The sequence below is a fragment of the Scomber scombrus genome, chromosome 7 (genome assembly GCF_963691925.1).
Source record: "Scomber scombrus chromosome 7, fScoSco1.1, whole genome shotgun sequence".
Classification (NCBI taxonomy): Eukaryota; Metazoa; Chordata; class Actinopteri; order Scombriformes; family Scombridae; genus Scomber; species Scomber scombrus.
The window spans coordinates 21660602-21683868 of NC_084976.1; the positions used below are offsets into that span (position 1 = coordinate 21660602).

A 23267-nucleotide genomic window follows, 5' to 3' on the forward strand; every position below is an offset into this window, starting at 1 on the left:
CAAATCATGCTCGTAGGCCCACCCCTTAAAATTTGATTTTCATTGAGCACGGAGAAACTTTCCATTTTCAGCAGATGAATCTGAAAACAGTTCTGTAGCTTCAAACTATGCACATACATCATTCTGCACAGTGAAACTCAAACATTCAACTGTATGAACAAGAAGAAAAACACATTTTTGAGTCGAGGGGGGTTATAAATAAAATCTGTATTCATGTAAAAAAGAGTAAAGGTAAAAAAACAAAAGGGAAACAATAACAACAAAAATCCTTTCACCCTTGGTCATTGATTTTTTTTCCTCTAATGCTTGAGAGATAGATTGAGCATAAAGAATTGTTTTTGCCGTGCTCTGAATTCTTGACATACACCACACACACATGCACATAGGACGCAAGCACACAAACACATGCATGCACACACACAAGCTCAGACTGCCAAATTGAATGTCATATTTTAAAGAACTTGTTTTAATACATTTTACTGGCTTTATTTTGAATTCATTTTGCAATGGGAAGCACCCCAGGGGACTGATTTTGTACCTCAGTCACAAACTGACTGATTCACATTCACCAGACTGTAGATTCTCCTAAAGGAGCTGTATCCAGATCGGCTGTAGATACACAAACCTAGCCTGATAACGAGACTGATTTGCCATTTTGTTTCACTTCATTATCCAAGCTGAGAGCTGTTTTCTATTCGGGAAGGGTTGTTATTTTGCCCTCAACAATCATTAACGAGTGACATATCTGTTGTGCCGTTTTTATGCCAGTTTCAGTCTACATGGAGACTGCGGTTGCGGTTAAGAACCTGTTAACATTTTTCACTTTGATCTATAATATATGCAGATTTAAGAGCTGTGTTTTTTTTAGGTCAACTTACATCAACCTGTATACAGTATCTTGTTTTTAATGGATGCAGCTAGGTTGCAAACTATGTAGGAAGATGATTTTTAATACCACCTACAAATCTCTGTTTATTCAGAGTTTATTCCAACAAGAGCAACAGTTATCATCAGTCACTAGACCTGACAAAAAAAAGCGATTCCATGTGCAGAGTGGTTTAGAATTGTACATGTAGGTATGCTAATGTTGCCTCTTACAGGCCAGAAAAATGTCAGGCTATTTATTGTACTTTTCATACCAATAAGTGCTGCAGGTTAATTTGGACCTAGAGGTCCAAAGTTATAGGTCTAAAAACTAAAATACTTTGCATCACTTACACTGTGTATCAATGTTTAATTAAGGCCTGAGATATTTTACTTTGTGAGATGAATATTTTTTCTATGTGAATCTTTGAATATGTAATACATTTACCTTTTTCGCAAGCAGTAATTGGTAACTACTGTACATCATGTAGCACAGCAGAGAGGCAAAGGCCATTTTAATTGAGTGACATTTTCAGCTTTGGAATCAGTTACTCCTTAGCCTCAAGATAGTTTGCTCTGCGTTAGCAAACATCGAGTTATATCTCTCCCAGTCTGCAATGAGAGTAGAGTTTTCACCGCCCTCTAATTTGTGATGTCACTCCTATGGACAGCTCTGCAGAGGAAAAATTGCAAAACATGGAAGAAATTGTGTCTGTGACAGCACCCAAGACGATTTTCTGCTCTGGAATTGATAGTGCTGCTTAATCTAAAGCTCAGTTTGATATAAAAAAGTTCAGAGAGTTTGCAAAGTCAGTCTCGATGGAGCAGCTCCAGGCTGTACATTGATACAACAGATGTCTTGGTTCTCTCATTTCCAGCTTTGAGAGAGTGTTGTTCATTTTCTCAAGTACTGATTGGCCTATCCTAAACTAGAATCTATTCATTCATTCTCTTTGTAACGACTTGCGTTATTCCTCAGTAAGCCCGTTTCTAATTAGTGTCTGGCATTTTTATTGTTCATCTTATTAGGTTTTAATCATTATTGTTTTACTAGCTGTGAAGCACTTGGTAACTCTTTGAAAAGTGCTATGCAAATAAAACTTATTGTTGCAACCAGAAATAATTTTAGTAAAGCCATTACTTTGAGAGAGACTGCCCTTTGAGTCAGAGAGAGACAGGCTAAACACTATGATTGCACATATGCTAAACACTGCAGAAAAATAACCCAAAAGAACTCAAAAAACTCAAAAGATTGAACATGTAGAGTAAATGCTAAATTTTACAGCCAATCCTGGAACTTGGACCAATTAGTTGCACCCCATAATGCACAAAGGCAAAAGAAAAGAGGGGACAGTGACAGGGTGGATGAGAAGAAGTGAATATGCAACAATTTTCCTTTTGTTAGTAAAGAGAGAATGGATCAATGGTGAGAAAAATGCTGATAATAACAAATAACGCTAATAACAGTCTGTGGGTGACAGTGGCTCAATGTCCATAGATTCTCATAAAGACCTTTGAGACTCACTTTGTATTGACTTGACTGTGAAACCTCTTCCTCGCTCTCCATCTCTATTTTATTCTGTCCCTCTCTTTGCTCCTTTGTGTTGGCTTTGGCTCACAGAGGGAACAGCAGACACTTCCCTGATGTAACACCCGGCCATCTCGCAGCATAATTCATCACAACACAGACATATAGATATTGGCTTTGTGTGTGTGGGTGCGCGTGTGTGTGTGTGTGTGTGTGTGTGTGTGTGTGTGTGTGTGTGTGTGTGTGTGCGAGACAGAGCAGAGGAGAGAGAAAGAATGGGAGAAATAGACTAATATAGCTACATAATGCGGCAGGCGGGGAAAAATAATATAGATAGAGATAAAAAACCACAGGAGACTGAGAGCGGCCAGAGCGATGGAGTTAGTCCACTCTTCCTGGAAGTATACCACACTAATCTCTCCACCCCAACCCTTAAATTTCCCCTCCACCGGATGGCAGCGAGACCATTGTTAGAGAACTATCCCCAAAGATAGGTAAATCTTTTTTTCCCTCTCTGAACTAAATGGCAACTAAATGTCAGACTTCTGTTCAAGTCCAAGTTCACCTTTATTGTCCTGTCTCATTTGCATGCTGAAAAGAGTTGGCAACAGGGGGAGAAAGAAAGATATGGACCACTGAGGAGAAAGGCTCCATTTGGTTAGTTCCACCACTCTATTACAGTTATCTATCCCCACAATCTCATAAAACACACCCCTGACTGGTTGCTTGCTTGCAAAACCGACAGCCTAATTCCCTGCACTAACAGCAGCGGCTCTATTTGGGCAGTAAGTGTGGAATGGCTCGGCACAGAAAGTCGTCAGTTAGTTAGGCTGATATCTGGGCAGCAGATGGACAATTGGCAGAAACAGAAGAGCCCTACAGCGAATGATGAAGCAAACGTGGAAGTAGAAGGAGCCAGAGTGAGATGTAATTTACGCTCCTGGAAAATGTCCCCAACGAGGCTTTCTGATGCTTACAGGAGCCAAATTAGTTACTGGGAGCCATCTCTACTTTATACTTAGCCCAACCTTTGGATTATTTCCCAACAATCTATCTTTCCCCATTGCAATGCCTTTCCTTATTCTCTCTGTTGCTGTGTCTTTCTTAACCCTACGCCCCTTTATCTCATTCTCTACCCCTCTTTTCTTTAGTCTGTCTCATTTTCTTTTTTATTGTACCTTTCACACCCCTTCTTCCTCCTCTCTCTGATTAGGCTTTATCATGCTTTCTGAGGGGTGCAAGTCCATGTCCCGAGGGAGACCACACGGGCCAGCTCTATTTAAATACTTAATGGAACTTACCGGTTGTGCTTATCCGATAGAATTTGTCGGGGAGAGAGTTGAAAGTAAGGTTTCGCAAAGCAGCAACCTCAACTACCCAATTAGGGCCGCTCAGTGATCGAGGTGACAAACGCGTGAAGAAAAGGTGTGTAGAACAAAAGTATTTCAATACCGTACCAGTGAACAGTGAAAGAGTCTCTTCTGTCTTCAGTATTTTAGTCTGATCTCGATATACTGTTCAGAAAATCTTCAGCTTGTACAACTTTTATAGAGACTGTTCCCAAGGGGAGTATGGGATTCCTGATTGTTGAATCAATATAATTAAAAGTGCTGGCATAATAATTAGAAATGTAAAAATGTGTTCACAGAAATATCATGCCATATGATTGCAAATAATGTCTTCAGGGTTTCTTTTTCCTGCGGTAAAAGTTCAAATAGGTTCGAGCACTTCTCAGATAGTATGAGCATGATTTACCTTTGTATAGGCTAATGATTTGAACGAATTGCTAGAAATGTCCTTTTAACCACTTCACTATGTGAAGGTTTAACTGTAAGGTCAGCAAAGGGAAATCAGCTGCAGTTGAATTTCTATGCCAACTTAATATGCTGGAGATATGATGAATATTCACCCGCTTCGAAGGCTGTGTGAGATTGACACTTGCATTAACTTTGCAGTTGAGGAGTTCTTTATCTATCAGAAACTAAAAGCCATGGGACAATTTAAAAACTGTAATATTTCAAACTCAAATGTTGGCTGTCTGGTGGCCCATTTGGTTCAATTCAATTTGATTAAACAATATTCATTTTGTTGAATGATTTTGTGTTTGTGTGTGTGTGTGTGTGTGTTTGGTCCCACCTGCCATCTGATTCCTTGTATTGTGCTTATGTTCTATTGTAGAGAATTGCATTTTTTAAATCTAAGTCTATGCCACTGCTGTAGCATAGACTTGTGTGTTGACAAAATTCAATGTAATAAAGATATGTTGAGAAACAAAATGCTTGACTGACTGAAATATTAAACTAAAATTAAATTAAAGCAATGTTCAAGAGAATCCCAAAAGCTACGTTTCAGCTCAGCAATATTCAACTAGAGCAGATTGAGTGAAGATAGTTTATCAAAGAGTCTTTCAGCAACTGTTTCAAGCTGAGAAAATGAACACCTGTCACACACTTATAACAGAAGAACAGTCAAAACAATTTTTGGGACCACATGGCACAATTCAAGGCTGACAATTCAGTCAACTGAGAAGATCACATTTTTGGACATAGATTTTATAGACACGAATTTGCATAGTGCTAAATTCCTTGGATGTGACTACTGTATAAAAGGAAAACAAGTGCTCTTTCAAAATGATTTGGGTTTTCAGATTGGCTGCTCTCCTAACCCTTTGCTGATTTCTATGTTGGATCACTGCTGACTATGTTTTTTATATGATTTAGGTAAAACAGCAGTATTACTGTAAGTATAAGTACAATATGTGCTCAAAATAATCGCTGTTCCTCTGTTCCTGATACATGAGTGGCCACAGTTTAACATCTCAACAACAGTCAGTTGATATGATTTTGTGACTGTTTGCATTGGTCAGTGTTTTAGCATTTTATTCAAGCCTATTAACTCTCAAACCTGGTCAATTATAAATGTACCTCTCATTTAAAGGGTGGTTATTCAGTGCCTGTTTTTCTCTTTTTTGTGTCCACTTATTTGCACCTAACATGGGCTAATAGGGACTCCATTCATAAATGTTGCAATACCAACAACTGGTATAAATTAAACAAGGCATTCATTAAATTGTTAGGTTGATGTTTTCTTGTATGTTTGAACCACAGCAACAATTTGAATATATTCAAAATTGCAGTGATTTAAATCTACACAGTTACAAACCACGGTTTTAAACCTAGCCTTAAGCCCAAGCTAACGTCTTAAGAAATTTATCACATACATTACATAGAGCATGAATAACTAAAATAACGCTAAAATTTGACTTCAATTAAGCTGCCCCACACAAAGACAATGTTTAATATCCTTGATCATTGTTCTTTTGCTCAGAGGTTTCCTAGCAGCAACAGTAGAAAATCTGGCTAAGGTAGCAACTTTTACTCTTAATTAGTTAAGAAAAAACATGTAATATTTGCCCTCTCTGAGGCCCTCAATAAAATCCACCTTCATTATAATGTTGGTTACAATAACAATTTGCCAAAAAGCTGCCTTAAAAAAAACATGTGATTGCCAAAGCCATGTTCTAATGAGGAGCTGTAATAAGCTCTGATCTCATCACTGGGGTTAACAGTGGATTATGCAGAGAGCTTTGAACTATGCTTTTAAAACAGTTAAAGCAGTCACACCGTTAGGGCAGAGAGTAAAACCATCTCCTAAATTAACTTTGCAGTTATCTGACTTTTTAATGTGGAATCACCTCAAAGGCAAAGGGTGGACATTTGCAATAAGAAAAATGTAAAGCACGAGTGTTAGTGAGTCATTGTTAATGTGTTTAAAAGGCTGGCTTCAAATTTCACTGAGGGCAAATGCATATGCACAGATAGATTGGGTTCTTCCGGTAGGGAAAAATGTGCATGTAGATACGCACCTCGTGTGCCGTTGAAGAAGAGGGTCTGCCGGCGGGGATTCTGGATGACCACAATTGATCCATCGTAATTCTGCAGGCGGCAGGAGATCTGGGCCGTACCTCCCTCCATTACTGTCACATTCTCTGCCTGTACCGCCTGACAACGGGCTGGGGAAGAAAAAGATGGACATAAGAGAGTGAGACAGAGAGTGAATGGTGAAGAGGGAAAAAAAATAGGTAAACAAGTGGAGAGGGACAAATAGGGAGAACAGATGTGATGAGATGTTCAATTTGCACCTCACTTAAGATAAACCTTTAAAAATAAGGCACTCTAAGCATCCTTCATTTACTCTCTATTCATCATATGGACACAATAAGGGAGAATGGGGAGAGGGAGGAGGGGAAAGGAGGAGACAGAATGATAGAGATGAAGCGATTGAGAGCTAGAGAAAAGACACCGAAGGACTCAACAAGTAAAAGAGGGTGTCTGTGAACAATGTTATGATTATAATAGGGATGATTGTAATTACTGCCATTCATTTTTTTACGTGCACAAACACACACATACAAACAGCCTTGTTGCCTCTGGCTACTCTAACAGAATGCATCAACACACACATTTGAATACATAATGTCTTATTAAAGCTTTAAGTGGTTGTCGGTCTTGAATTTCCACACACACACCCACACGCACACACACACACACACACACACACACACACACACACACGAATGGACACACATTAACACAGACATGGCCACACATTCTGTATACCAATACACACACAGATGAAAGGCTGGACATTGGCCACTTCTTGTGTATAAAGTAATGGTTTGAACAGCAATCTTATTTTTTAAAACGCTGGCCAAATTGCAGAGATGTGAAATCATGGTGGCAGCCACGAATGCACTTCACATATTCTTAATGTCATTTCTCATCCAGGTGCTAGCTAAACAAATTGATAGCACTCTATTATCCCAATGTAATGCCTCCTCTTAAAGGTATTTGGAAAGTGATGGGGGACCACGTGCCAGCTTTGGTTCTTGCAAATTAATGCGCACACACACACACACACACACACACACACACACACACACACACACACACACACACACACACACACACACACACACACAAACATACCTGTATGAATGTCCACATGTGTTCAAGTGTTCCAACAAGTGCATACTCACAAATCAAGACACACACACATAGAGACATACACATGCATGCAGAGTGACACCCACACTAACAGAAACTTTAGCATTAAAGCTTTCAAACAAAGTTTTCTGGCCCACAATCTCAATATTTTTAGACAAGGGGGCTGAGAAGCAGTAGGGGGCCTCTTTGATGTTGCTGACAGCCCAAGAGTCAGTAATGAGGAGGTTGATTATGCTTTGATTGGAGCGCCCTCCGTGTTTGTGGGTCAGGCTGTTGACACGGCTTGGCTGAGTCACACCTCCCACAGAGCACAATGGACACCGAGCTGCGCCGTTTGAATTCAAATTATTTGCGGAGCAATTAGTCATATGGCTCCAGCCAGAAGTGGATGTGATTGCCTTGAAGAGAGTACCAGCTTGCTGGGCTCCCCAAACTAGTATTTACCAATTTGCATCTCCATTTGCATTCCCTCTCTCCCTGGCAAAGTATTGGCCGTGGGGAAGATTTAAAGAAAGAAGGACATCAATATTGAAGCATGATGATGAAGGAGGCAATAACGAGTGCTGATAGAGACAGCAGGACTATATATATTTCACTGCTGTGTCTAGCAGTCTTTCTGAGCTCTAAAACACCTTCAGAAGGCAGGAAATGTTGTAAGAAAAACAGATGGTGGCTGCCATAGCTGGAGTAGCTGACATTGCAGCTTTGGGCCAAAATAAATGTCTATATCTGCAACTGAGTGTGTGTGTGTGTTAGTGTGTGTGTGTGTGTGTGTGTGTGTGTGTGTGTGTGTGTGTGTGTGTGTGTGTGTGTGTGTGTCTGTGTCTGTGTGCATGCACAATAGGTTGGCATGTGTGTGTGGGGTATGCATATACAGGGTTGGCATATTGCAATTAAGCTACTTTGACATCATCTGATCCCTCCAACTTCATCCAAATTTAATTCTCCCCTCGATTTTAATCTCTTTTAATGAAATACTCAAAGTCTACATATTCATCACATCAGGGGAAACAGAGAGACACAGTGGATATTGAACTGAAGACAGAAAGAAACCAAGAGGGGATAAAGACAAAGGGGGCTCTAATACTCTATGGAACAGAGAAAAAATCTTGACAATTACCACTAATTGTAGTCATTATTGCTCCCATTCTCTGCATCAATATTGTGATTCATATCGGGGGCCATCAGGCCCTGCCACCGCCATCCCAATTATTTTTCTAATGGCTGTTATTACTCATCACTGTGGCAACCAGGCTAGGCCACCATTGTCTTAAACAGTGTTAATTGTAATAGTGCTGCTGTGCATCATGACAAAGTCTGTGTGATTAGTGACCCATCAGAGCCAACCGAGAAAGAAGCCTTCAAGAGGAAGAGTGACTACAGACAAAGTCAAAGTTTGCTTCTGAGAGGAGTCCAGAAAAACTAATTAGCTGTCCATTTGTAAACCCACTTCTCCTGACAGCTGTCACCCCTTCAAAGAAAATTAGCTTCAGTGGCAAAGCAGTAAAGTGCAAAGACAAGTCACGAAGAAAAATAAAAATTAAAAAATGTAACTGTTGCGAGTGCGGCGGCTGGCATCCACTGTCGCCTGCTGAGAGATACCACCCAGGAACACCTGCTGGCTGCTGGTGGATGATAAATCCAAAGAGAATAGAGGGATGGAGAGACGGTAGGGGAATAAGGGCTCTAACCAGGAAATGATTGCAGGGAGTTAGGAAGTGATGGTTTGGGTATAATAATGCAGCTGGCGGAGGCTGGACGAAATATACGAGAGATGACGCATACTCTTCCACTCCCGCTCATAACGCAGCTGGGTACAGCACTTTAGTTTGACTGTAGGTTTTATAGGCTGCCATTCACATCAAGGCCATGAGCCTGTGCCTCTGATCACAAGTATAGTACAGTACAAAGGGGGAATGAGAAAGAGAGGGAGGGAATCAACCTCAGTGACAGAGGTATTAATCTGGCTCCCATTAAAATCTATGCCCATAATAAAATACTCCACAACCATTGAATCATATTAAGAGAGAATGCTCAGAGCAATCGATACCATGGTAGTGCACTGATGGCTATGATCAACACATAAATAAAACATGAGGGGGAACAAAAACAATCACTTCTCTCTCCAGCCAAGTGGGGGCAGTATTTCATAGCAGTGAATTGGTGGCATCATTTGAAATCCCTCTACCCCCATAGTCTCTGCCCCGGAAAAAAAGGAGCCTTTATTTACTACAGCAATAGATATCCAAGAGGGGCCATCATTTCACAATACATAAACAAATAAATAAATAATGGCAGCGCAAATTCATAAGACCAGGCTGTTTAGGGGCCCGTCCTAATGGTCCCGCAATGGGGTTGAGTTATAAGTCGATGGAGGCAGAGGATAGAGGGACAGAGGGAAGGGTTGAGGGGAGGTGTGGAGAGTAATGTAAAAGAGGGGGATTTGGGAGGCAGCCAGGTGGACTGCTGGCTCAACCTTGGTCACGGTAAATTCTAGAAACTGCCTCACAGGTGCAGGGTTGAATTACCGCCTTGCTGCGTCCCTCTCCCTCTCTGCTTCGCTCACTCCTTATTTCCCTTTATACATGTTTCTGAGAGTGAAGGAGAGTGAGGAAAAGATAAAACAAAAAAGACAAGCCACACAAAAGATGAGCTATCTCAATTTGCCCCAAACAAGCCCCCACGTATCCTTGAAGCAGTGCAGTCAATGTCTCCCTATTCATTATCTCTCATTATCTTTCAATTGGAAGTGGGCCAAGAGCTTGTGTTTTCTTTGCATGCAGGCCACGGATTTACAAGGGAATCGATGAAGGAGACTACAATGCACAACCCCTTGTGTTATTACCGCTTTAATTAAAACAATAACAGCAGCTCATAGTTTCCACTCTTATGGGGTCGTCTGTTGGCAACTTCTCCATCTCTTCCCATCTGGATGTACATTTTTCCCGCTATCCCCTGTGAGGCGAGCCAGTTTCCACAGTATGTATGCAAATGAATTCGGCAATGTTTATGTGTGTGAGTGTGTACTGTATGTGTGTACGAGCACTTGCTCCAGGTTAATCACAGAGTTTTGCGGTGTACTGACTCTATGAAATAGCTGACTTTGAGGTTCCTCTCCTCCATACCTCCCTCTGCAGACCCACATCTCTCCCCCAGTCCCTCTTCCCCCTTTTTCTTCCCTGTCTAAAATTATCACTCCATCTCTCTCAGGGAGCCAGAGCTCTGCCAATCAAATCCGGTGCAAAGAAAAAAAACCTCCCTCTATAAATAATACATAATCCTTTACAAATCTTGCTCTCGTCTCTCTCATTACCCTCTTTCTTTTGCTTTCTCCTGTGCTCCTTTTCTTTCCTCTCCTCTCCTCAGCCTTACTTTTGATTTTTTTGAGCGCACCCCCCCCCCCTTTCTCCCTTGCTTCCACTTGGTCCAGGATTTGCAATTCTCTTCTCCTGCTGCCTTCGTGTCTAATCTTATTCTCACCATCTCCCTCTTTCTCTTTTTATTTAAACCCTCAGTCTCTCCATCCCTCCCCACCTTCTGCGAGATGTAATCCATGAGTCCTCCTCCCTTCATCAGTCCCTTCTCCTTTCTTCCCATCTTCTTCCTCCTCCTCTTCTAACTTATCTTTTAGTCCATCGCTCATCATGCATCTTCCTCATCAGCACTGTCCTAAACATATCCTCTCCCTCTCCTGGGCCTCAAGAGAATCTTTTTTCTCTCCTCTGTTAGAAACTGTCTCTTCACCCCTGTCCTTACTTCTCTTTCCTTTCTTCATGTACCCCCCCCACCTCCCTCACCCCCCCTGCAATAGTATCCTTCCAAGCTGCAATTTGCTTTCATTCCCCTTGCAATCTCCCTCATTCTTTCTCTTTTTGTGACTCAGTGGGAATCTTTTCCTGCCTCTCTGCTGGTTCTATCTCCACACTCTCCTTCGCTAAATGTGATTTGTTCTGCAGCTCAAGTCTGCAGCATAATCACGCTGTTTTTATAGTGTGCCGGGAGAGCGGAAGAGAGGGAGCAAGGGAAAGACAGAAAAAAATGAGAATGGGACAAGAGGACAAAACAAATGAGTGGAGCTACAGACTGAACATCACAGTTTTTCCTCCCTCTTTCATCTTCTTCCCTACTTTTGACTGTTTTAATCGTCTGTCATATAGCTCAGCCTTCTCTCCACTTTCTATCCCTCTCTTTTTCCTCTCTGTCTTCCTTAATCTTTTCTCTCTTTTGCATGAACTTCAGACCTTCTCTCATCTGACTCTATTTCCATCACCCACTGGTGTAGTAATCAGAAAAATCAGCATAAAATTGCTTCTTTTCACTCTTGACCTCTCATTAGAAACATTTACCTTCTTTTATTTATATATTCTCATCCTGTTTTTAACACTGACTTTGCTCCCAAGTCACGCAGCTTTCATCCTCGGCATTGAAATCTGTTGTCTTCTCTTTTTTCCAATACACATCACCTCCACCCTTCTTTTCCTTTACCTCCTCCCCTTCTCTCCCTGCTCCCACATCTCTCGTTTTGACCTTCGTATCTTTATGTCTCTCTAGCCCTTCGGCATATTTCAATCACCACATCCCTCTCTTGCCCCATCCCCTCTTCTTCTCTCTCCTGCTGCACTGCATTTCCCTGAGCACTCTCCTCTCCTCTTGTCCACCCATCCCATTATTCTTTCTGCTCTCTTGTTCACCTCTTCTTACCCTTCACAAACCGCCATCTTCTCTTCTCTCTTCTTGTCTCTTTCCCTTTCCTCCCAGCCTCCCTCTCTTTACTGTCAGCTAAAGCTGGTTAGCTCTATCTACTGTGCAACGTTTTATGACCCAGGTCTGTCACAGCCCCAACAACCCTGCAACAATGGCCACCACACACACCCCAACAGCGGCTTAAAGGAAATTTACAGGGCTATTACGCGACGGCTACCACACTGGAGATTCACCACAGCCAAAAGCACTGGTCTTAACACCCCTTCAAAATCCACCATATGGCTGCCTTCCCTTTGGTGTGTATCTGTTGTGCACTTTTTGTGTGATGCTGATAAATGTGTATGTGGTGTGTGCATGCATTTAGAGGCAAGTGTGTGTACATGTGCATGTGGTGTTAGTGTGTATGTGAGAATATATATGTGTGTGTGCACACATTCAAGACTCGACACAGAACTGCCCTACTGGCATGAATTACATAACTATGCTGACTGCCAAGACACAAACTCTTTCTCTGTGTCCCCTACTCCCCTATAGTCACCCCCACCCAGCATCCCCCACAACATCCGACAAAAGACAAAAGACAATGTCCTTCTGTTGATCTAATATGCAAAAAACCCACTGAATTGAAATTTTGCCTGGCTCAGAGGAGAAGGTACTGTGCGCAGCGGCACCGCACTTGTTTACCAATGAGCAGCAGGGAGAGAACATCTCCCCGTATTAAATGCATAATAATAATGACAGGAGGTATTAATAGCACCTAGCAACACTGCCACTGATCTCACTCCACTTCATGTACTGTTTTTTTCTCACCGTCTCTGCCTCGTGCTCAGTCAATCTTATGACTCTTGGTTTCACAACTCAACCTCATGCAGTTCTTTTTAAGGCCTTGTCTCTGTTTTTATCTCTGTACCCCTCCCCTCCGTCTCTGTCTTTCTTGCACACACACACACAGACAGCGTTGTTCTCCAACTCTGACTTGCTATTTCTCTTTCTGCCTCTGCTGCTCTCTCCCTCCGTCACGTACAGTACAAGTTTCTATCTCGCCAGGTCCCTCTTTCATTGTGTTAGTCTGTCTCTCAAATACATATTGGTCTCTTGCACAGAACCCCCCCCCCCCCCCCCCCCACACACACACACACACACACACCGATTCTTTTTCTATTCCACAACCTCTCCATTTGGCTCTCTATATCTCTCTTACTCTGGGGTCTAAGTTTCTTTTATTAGGTTCTTCAGAAGAAAGCTGAGAAAAAGGTTTCAGCCACTCTCATATCACTCTTTCTTTCTCTATTTTCATTTGTGACTGTTTCCCTCTAAGTCATGTGGTCCATTCATCCCTTCTCTTTCTCTCCCTGGTCCTTTTCCCCCTTTGGGTATACACTCATGTCTTCATATTCTCTCTATTCTTAATCTTAATTACCAATTCTAACTTAATTACCAGCATTTTGAACAATTCATCCGAAACTCTCATTTCATGATTCCATTGCACGCTATTCCTCCCTTGGTCATGTGCTTGGCACTGCACCGGATCTCATTCTGTACCAATTAGTATCATATTCACAATTATGTTCACTTATTTATCCAATAGAGGCATCACATCTCAACAGTTTGTATTCTGAGCGGGTTTATCTTAAAGAACAGGGATCTTGTGCATATAAAATATTGCCACATCCAGGCTATAATTTGACACGACTGTGTGAACATTGTGTACTTGTTTCCCCTGACTTATTTGGTGCATAATGACACCTGAGTTTCCCTCTAGAATCAATGCTGCACGTCTCATTTAATCTGGATGCGTTTCTGTGTGTATGTACATGTGAGTGTTCATGCAAGCATGACTTACGAGTGATGCAGAGAAGGACCAGGACCAGGCTGCGCAGGGCCAGAGAGAAAGGAGCAGGGGGGAGGCGGCAGAGGACAGAGCTCCGGACAGGCCTCATTGTGTATTGAGAAGCTGTGTGTGTATGTGTGAAAGTACGTGTTTGTGTGGATGTGCACGTTTGATCAATGGCTCCTCTGTGACCCTGCCTGCACTGCTATAGACAAACTATTTCACACACACACACACACACACTCTGATTTGTTCTCAACTGCAATGCTGCAGACACGTGCACACACTAAGTGCAATCAGACAGAAGTTGTTGTTTGAGGACAATACTTAAAGAAATGAATCGAATGTGTTACATTGCGTCGAAACACATGCAAAGATACTGTTTCGGCTGGAAAAGCACATAAGACTGAATTGTAGCCAAAGTTTGCAATACACAGAAGTTTGGTCAGAGCTCAGGGTGCTAACAGAGCAAGTGATTTAGACACTGTATCACAATGCACACACAGATGATGAGCTGGGAGCAATAACACTTTAGCACCTTGTGATACCTAGAAAGACCTTACTGTATGACAAGCAATGTATTAAATCCATACAGTGCAGAAGCGCTTCTGCTACAAAGCAGTACAGAAGTTCAGTCCCATATAAGCAAAACCACATCAAATACTGCTAGGATTTTTCTATCACACAGTGCTCTGAGCCTCCTGAGACCAAGCCCAAGTCTCTCAGATCAATACACTAGAAAAAACGATACCAAAAATGACCACAGCAGACCTGCAATACTGTGTTTTTTTACCAGAAAATGTATGCATCATTGGCAGCTATGCAGATGAGGGACAATTTAATTAGTTAATCACTTTCTGTACACCACAGTGTCAAACTCTGAGTTAAGCTAGTTCGAGCACCGGATGCCTTAACAATTAGCCACACAATTAACCACAATAACAAATGGACTGTAGTTCAAACCACCCTGCTCCGGGGACAGAAGAAAGCATAAATAAAACTATATTTCAATCATATACAAGCTGAGAAAAAAGTCTTCCAAAGCAATTCAAGTTTATACATACTATTGTTGACTGAATGAAATACTTTTGAAATAGAGCTACCTACACCGCTGTGCCCTCAAGGACAGAGAAATCTAGGGCAACAATGTTCATTCTCAAATAGATCGTATTTTAATGAGTCAAACAGACTTTTGAGCACTTCTCACCCAACAAATCAGCAGGCAGAAGTCAATGTTCCTTTGAGCTATAACCCAACCGGCCAGGTCTCTAGAGAGATGTATAAACTATCTCACTGCAACTTATCTGGAGATGGCTATGGTTAAATAAAATCCATTGAGATTGAGTGCAGCTCTATAAAGACAGAGAGTGGAAGTGCTTGGTTTGTGTGGAATAACCAACTTGTAAGGGGTCTGGCAAACTGCAGTCAGACCCTTTAGTTTCAGATATTAAACTTTTTGTTCTGTTATTTTACCCCTGAGTCTTTCACATTACTCTCACAAGGTATCTACCATTATTCGCTTGAACGCTACAACTCTTTCGATATGCTATCATGTATACTCTGCAGCTCAAATGGACAGTGATTTTACATCGTAATTTCAGACTCCTCAGAATAATCACAGGCTATCAGACAGTATAACAGTGCAGCATTGACCTGACTAACACTTCCCTTCCAACATGCTCCATTGGGTGCAGTCAGCGCATGGATGCACTCCAGATACACACACACACACACACACACACACACACACACACACACACACACACACACACACACACACACACACACACACAGACACACTGATCTGAAAGCTTTCTGTGTTCTAGGTCCGGATGGAGTTCCACTTATTGTCACCACCTAATGCAGAGCAGGTCCCTGAGAGTATGTAGCTTTTGTGTGTATGTATGTGTATGCGCATTTAATATGTGTATGTTTGAAGTGCAGAGACAAAGCGTGGCGAGCTGCACCACACACCTCACCGAGCACTATCTGATGGAATAAAGCGCGGGTGTCATCCATAGATTACTACGCACTACCCGCTCTCTCTCTTTCTCTCTGTGCCACTGCAAATGCAATGAGCTCTAACGGTGATGGCCCTGACCCTCCTGGCAAAGCCGAAAGCGGATCATCGCCAATCTTCCCTACAGCGCTGACTTCACCGGTCAACTGGCTGACGCTGAGAAAATTACTCTGTGTTGGTGTACACCAGCAGCTCAGGTCTGCAAGGTCTGGGGTCTTGCAGTAGACTGACGGAAACAAAGTCTATTCACTTGTTCGAATTGATCTCCTCAAATTGTGTTTAGTTTATCCGTTCTGCCCTCTTACTCTCTCCTCTTCCTTCAATCCTCCAGTCAATCCGCAGCAGCTACTTAGTTCCAACAAGTTTTTCCTCCATCATTTCACTTCTTTCCTGTTGACCTATGAACACAGCTATAATCCCAGTGTGGAATCGTTGTTGATCACGTCCAACTGTCTATCCGTTTTCTGTCTTCCACTTGTTTATATAACCCTGACCTCCCTCCCCTTGCTCTTGCTAGAATGTGTGTGTGTCAGTGTGGGATCAGTGTCCGCATATTTTGCATACTATTTTGTGAAGGTTATAGGGATGGTTGTGTGGATGGAAGCAGTGACAATGGTTGCCTTTCAGGTCAACAAACAGTAGTGGCGTGTGTGTCTGAATGTGCATGACTGTCCAGTGTTGACTGAAGCAGAGTGTACATTTGGCCTGTCTGTTTGGCCCTTTCACTATCTACTACCCATTAATTTACCCATGCAGGCACACACAGAGGCATCATAGTGCCTCTTTATGTTAAATGGCCGTTTTTATGGCTGCAGGGATGTGCTCGGCTGTCTTCTGACAAGAACTGTGTGCGTGTTTGTCCGCAGCATTTGTAATTTGAAGCGGATGTGGATAAAGCAGATATGAACATGACTATGACTGTGTTATGATTTATGCCATGGAACCTGGCTCAATAAAAAGTGTCTGCTCCATATTTTTATACTGATGAAACAAATCATTGCCAACAGCTAGTCCAACCTGTCAGTGTATTTTGCATCAACTCATCATGCATAATGCAATTCCTGTGTTCAAGCTTATTGCCACATGTACTATCATTACTGCTATTGGCAATAAAACTGGAGATACAAAGCCAATGGTGGAAGCTAACTACACAAGACTTGGAGTCTATGACTTTCATTGTCCTGTAAAAGGTAAAAGGCAACACAGTTTTTATGTTGTAATAGCACTTCTACTTGTTCTTAATCAATTGATCATAAAATATCTGTTATAATCTGCTACAAGCTGTATTTACAAACATCTTTATGCAGTCAATTTGAAACATGCTGTTCCCCATTATCAAGTCAAATAAAGTCAAATTTCTTTTATCAAGTGCTTTCAACAGAATAGGGTCATCACAAAGTGCTTTATAGAGCAACAAAGGACATAATTACAGACAAAAAGAAGAACACATTACAAATCATTGCATGACTGGCGAGTGTGTGTATACTTGTGTGTGTCTGCAAAGTCCCTGTGTGGGCAACCCCCTGATGGGTGTATTTGTTTTTGTCGCAGTGTGTGCAGAAGGAAGGGAGGTAATGGCAAATTGTGTCCCCTATCCCCCTTCCCATTTTTTCTCCTCTTCTCTCTCTCTCATCCAAATCTAATTTTTAATGGGCTTCATTGGTGCCACCGTGGAATAAGTGTTGCCAAAGCACTTAAGGGGCTTAAGTCAGCAGCGTGCTGAAAATATTAAGCACTCAAACAGCCTTACAAGGATCCCTGCCTGCTTAAGTATGCCGAGGAGGTCGTGCCAGCATTTAATACCAATGGTATTAAAGCGCTCCGACAAGGGAGAGGAACAGAAATATAGATATATACAGTATGTACCACAACTGGGAATAGATGGAGAGATGGAGGCTGGCGAAAAAAATGAAAAAGAGGTGGGAGTGGGTGCGTGTTGGTAGTGATGGTATGAGGGGGCCATGGCTGGGAGACAAGGAATAGTCAAAGGGTTGGAAAGACAAAGGAGAGTGGCAAGAGTGCTAGTGAGGTGAGGAAAAGAGTGGGGAAACTAAAGAATGTAGGAGAAAACAAAGGAGAAAAAAGGCTGAAAAGAACTGGCGAGACAGGAGAGGAGAGGAAATGGGAAAAAACACTGTGGAGAAGGAGAGATGTGAGGGAATCGGGCCAAGGTGTGGGAGGTAAGGGTTGATGGGATAGCTGTGAACCAGCAGCAGAGGGCTAATGCAGAGATTCTATCGGGAGGCTTATCCAAGATTAAATTTCTCTTTGTCCTTAAGGCGCTTCTTGGGTAAGCGGAAGTGTCGAATTTATTTCTTATGTCTCCCTCGAGGTTGTGCGGGCGAGTGGATTGGGAGCATGTATGTGTGTGTCTGTCTTTGTGTGTAAGCGTGTGGTGGGGGGTTACATGTATATGTGTTTGAGTGGGCGTGATTTTTGAGGGTTTATAAGCAGGCAAAGTGTGAAGGAGGGCCTGTGTTCCTGAAAGGTAAAGATATATTAAATGAACATCTCCCCAAGGGGGTTTCAGAATAAGTGAACATCCAAGTATTAGTGTGATTACAATGATGTGAACTCATACATATAGGTATTCATGAATACAGATGGTGTATATTGAATGCAATTCAAATAGTGTTGTCTTGCCTTCCCTTTATTGTATGTAGCTGCCACAAAGTCCTAGTAATCACTCACAGGAAAGTATTATCTGTACTGTCCTGATTGAGTAATGTCCTCCAGGACTCTGTGGCGTAAACAAAACACATAATACTATTGGAACTACTGCACTGGGATTGGTTCCTAATACACTATCTTTTACCTCTACAAAGAGAAAATCAGAAATACCTAATTATAAGCTATTTTTCTTATAACAAACAATTTTAACCCAATTCTGGGTACATTCACATAAGGGTCAGCAAACCACCTCCCTGGGCCCCTGCTCTTCTTTCTATAGTCTTTCTGATGTCTTGTTTGTCTGGCTGACTTGGTGTTAATAGCTAGCCTAAAGCCATGCACTAGCTAATCCAACTGGGTTTGCTGTGAACTCTCTAATTAGAAAAGGCACAGCTCCTCGATCTATGGACACTATCAGTGACTGCGGTTTCTGGAGGCACGGCGCAGGCTACTTCTTGCTCACCTCACACTCCTGGGCACAGGGATCAATACGGCTCGATCATTGGGGTATATTTCGAGTGACACGGCCTGTCTTTCCTCACACAACTTTGGATTACAAAGTTTTGATTTTCTTTTTTTTTTTACAGTCTGTTCACACCGCAGCCTAGCAAATAAATAAAAGTCAATATGGCTCAAATCAAGACAGGCTAATAAGAATACAGAACAGATATTAAGATTTGAATCACTGGCTGTCTGAAATTACATGGTTTGGACTATAATGCATATTTTTACCTCATCTTTCTCTATGTATCTATAGTAAACCCTGAGATTAAACACACTTCCTGGCAGACAGCAGACTTGGCACTGTCTTTTCACTGGTTTTACAGGGTGTAAGGGAAGACATAAAGGCGCTGTGGTAGCCATTGTAGACATCCTATTATTAGTTTCATCCCATTATGCATTTACCATGGATCAATTGTGTAAAGGGGACAATTTTAGTGTATTCTTTTCAAGGCTGGCAAAAAACTGAGCATGCATTTTTAGAACAAAACACGTTCCAGTGACAAACCGCAAGAATCGAAGATTGAGAATTCTATTGATGACTAGTTGAAGAGGCCAGCTGAAGCTTTCGACTTCAGTAAAAATTCCTAACCCTTTTGTTTAATTCATTTGGATAGACTAGTTATTAACAAACACAGGACTCAGAACCTTTCTAACAGGCATATTCTTTCATCCACAAATCTATCAGAATTTTTTTCTGCCTTTGTGCCATACATGAATCTGCGCCAGATCTATAATTTATCTCCACAATAAATTCTGTGGAATCTTCCTCTCCCTTGCCAGTAGAGACAAAAGCTTCAAGACTCTCAGGTCAAAAACACTATAAAGAAACTCCTACAACTTGCTCACACAAAGGGTAACAAATTGGCACAAAGGAGATTCTTGCTTTCTTTTATTGATTTAACATGGAAACATATTAATTGAACTTTAACATCTTTCTGTCATTGCATTTTTTTGGTTTCCCTACCTCAGTTCCTGGCAAGAAAAGAATGGTCGCTGCTGTTCTGTTTAAGTGTAGGCAGCAAAAAGCACATAGATAAAGCTAGAGCAAGACTGTGGTTTTGGTTAAACACACACACACACATACAAAAGAAACAAAATCTATTGTGAATTAAACCAAGAGATGGGATGTATTGACTTTTTTCCAATATTTAATCAAAACATAATCTTTCCCTTATCTTTACTGTTTTAGTAGCCTAATCCTATCAATACAACAACCAAACAGGACATAATCTGATCTCTGTCTAAATCCTGTGCTTGTACACCCAAGTACTGATGCTCACCTCCTCCCCGTGAATTCTGAGCTGTATGACGAAAGTCACATTCTTCTGGACTGGAAAAATACCTGCCAGTCAATATAGTCCTGGTAGCAATTATTTTCCCTCCAAAACATATTTGATAAGAAAATTAGTATATAAACATATTTTGTTGGAGACAGGGTTGTGTTGTGAATGACTGAGGAGGCTCTGAGCTAAAAAGAGCCTTTTGAACACACCAGGAATTATAGATGTATTATATATTGTGTAGAAGACTGAACATGTTCAGCAGTGCCCTTCTCTGCCCTATTATGATATCACACGTGCATCATATGTGAATGCTGTTTACGCGATATTTTACAGATAGTGACAGGAAAAAGAAAGGTAGATACAAGTCATGTGTATAAAAGGGCTTGAGAAGAGGCGACAGACAGTCCTCACCAGTGTGAATAACATCTGTAACAATCGAGAACGACACAATGGCAGAAAAAGGAAGCGGCAGGTTTTCTCACTTGCTTACATGAAGAGAACTGCAGGATACATGGTGTTAGACTACATATGCCAACAAGGCTGGAAGCTTTTTAAGACAGACATGATACTTAAATGTGCTCCTGGACCTTCTTGTTTTCATACATGGATTAATAGAAAGATACAGTTTAAGAGTGAGACGGTATTACAGGCATATTTTATGCACAACAAGGCAAGCCCACCCATTGGGCGCAACAGAACGCTAAGCTCTGTCATCCCTTACTCAGTAAGATAAATGCAAACAGTGTTACCTGCCAAGTTGAGAACATATTCACGGAGCTTCCTAACGAGTGTTTCTTTGTGCGCTGTGAGCCACGTGCTACACAGTTACCTGCTGGGAGTAGCACTCATTATCCATGTGGCATCTTACCTCCCAGTGACAGGTTACAACTCTCTGCTCTCAGTCTTGTCTGCTGCAGTGCATGTGTCAGTCTCTCTCCTTTGTGCTCTTTGTGCATGTGCTAACATTTGCCAGTTACGGAGTGTGTGGAATTCTCCTTTGTTCCCTGATGTGGGTACTCGGGACACAGAGTGTGTTACTTTACCTATATGTGCATACACCCGTTCGTAACTTTCTTTACTTTCCAGGTATGTGCATGTGATGTGTTATTAATGTGCCTGTCAAGGCCGCAGCTTATGATGTTTCATTTTTATGCACTCTGCAGGGGCATAGTGTGTATTTGGGTGTGCCGTTGCATAGTGTGGGTGATTAGAAATGAGCAGCAATGTGCCACTTCGCTGTGGGGTACCCTGCCAACCGCCTTGCCCCCATTCCGCCAATTCACAAATGCCTAACAAAGGGATAATTTCTTCCTCGCATGATATAATCTTTCCTTTCACCCAGTGCCTCAATGGAACCCTTTATGGCTTTTTATCACATCTCTCTTTCCCTCCCTCGCTCCATCTCTTTCTGTCTCTCACTCTGTCTGTTGCTTTTCCCCAACCCTCCCTGCTCGACTATCTCTCTCCTTGCTTGCCCTCTCTGCCTCTGTTTCTTTTTTCCAATACTTTTCTTGCTCTACTCCTCCCTCACTCTGACCTTACAGAGGGTCTTTACACTGAAGTCACTCTTGTTACTCTTTCTCTCTTTCTCTTTCTCTCTCTCACTCTCTGGAGGAAAATCACACACTCATCAGTTTGCCGGCTCTGTTCCTGACGAGCAGGCTTGCAAGGAGAATATTAACGAAGCTCCTCAGCCAATTAACACCTAAAGCACATAACAACCTTTTATGCTAGCAGACACACTCAAATGCATGTACGTGCACTCACACATACACACATATGTGCTGCACATTGACACACTAGTGCACACACTTGCTGCTACACACAAAGACTTAGGCTGAACACACCTACTTATATTAGCAAAGAGGTGCACATAAACACAAACAGGCCTCGAAGCAAAGCAAGGATATTACACACATACACATGTTCACGCACACACACACACACACACACACACACACACACCCCCACACACACACACACACACACACACACACTAATAGATTGTGCTGATGAGCGTGTGGTGGAAGGAGGGGGAATATTTAGGAGCAAGGGGGAAAAAGGATAGGCAAACGAAGTGATGAGCAGCAGGGAGAAGGAGGGTGAGGAGAAAGGGAGGGAAGAAAGATTGAGGGGAGTGAAGAGAGACAGATTTATGGAGTGTGAAGAAAGGCATAAAGAAAGGGCGAAAATCAGTGATAGAAGGTTAACGTGGCTTGGCTGCTCCTGACATGGTTCATGCTAATTTGAAAGGTTTAATAGTGGGTGGGTGTATACTGACACACACACACACACACACACACACACACACACACACACACACACACACACACACACACACACACACACACACACACACACACACACACACACACACACACACACTGGGCACTGATACATGTAACATACTTGCTTTAGCCAGGACAACACAATGCATAAAACATGGTGGTAGAAAGGGCATTAGCAGTGAACCTTTGTACAAACACACACACACACACACACACACACACACACACACACACACACACACACACACACACACACACACACACACACACACACGTTTCCTGACACATGTGGGGCAGTATCCTCGTATGCATAAAACATAGTGAGAGACAGGAGGAGCGGGGGGCGTGAGGGAGATAGGGTGAACAAGTGCAAACGGGACAAAAAGCGTATGGTAATGACCCGGATAACGAAAGGTGGCTGCAAGGGGTGGAGAGTCAGAGAGAGTGAGTGAGGCGGGCAAGTGTGAATGTGATAAAGTAATGGTGAGGAGGGAGAGAGAAACTTTCCTCACGGCCTGCTGCTTCTGGATTGAACAGCGTGCAAATGAAAAATGGAGATGAAATAATTA

General features: G+C 42.1%; 1 protein-coding gene across 3 annotated transcripts in view; it reads right to left on the bottom strand.

Annotated features, from left to right (window-relative positions):
* The window catches only part of cadm4 (cell adhesion molecule 4), a 143643-nt gene that overhangs the window by 21569 nt on the left and 98807 nt on the right, over positions 1 to 23267 (bottom strand). Inside the window, exons 1-2 of one of the 3 annotated variants that reach the window (XM_062423284.1) lie at positions 16204 to 16379; positions 6258 to 6404 (exon numbers count right to left, since the gene is read on the bottom strand). In XM_062423284.1, coding sequence (XP_062279268.1) covers positions 6258 to 6366 — 109 coding nt within the window. In that variant the 5' untranslated portion in view covers positions 6367 to 6404; positions 16204 to 16379. Of the gene's footprint in view, positions 1 to 6257; positions 6405 to 15907; positions 16109 to 16203; positions 16380 to 23267 lie in introns of those variants that run through there. The other 2 variants (XM_062423283.1, XM_062423282.1) reach the window with 2 other exon arrangements.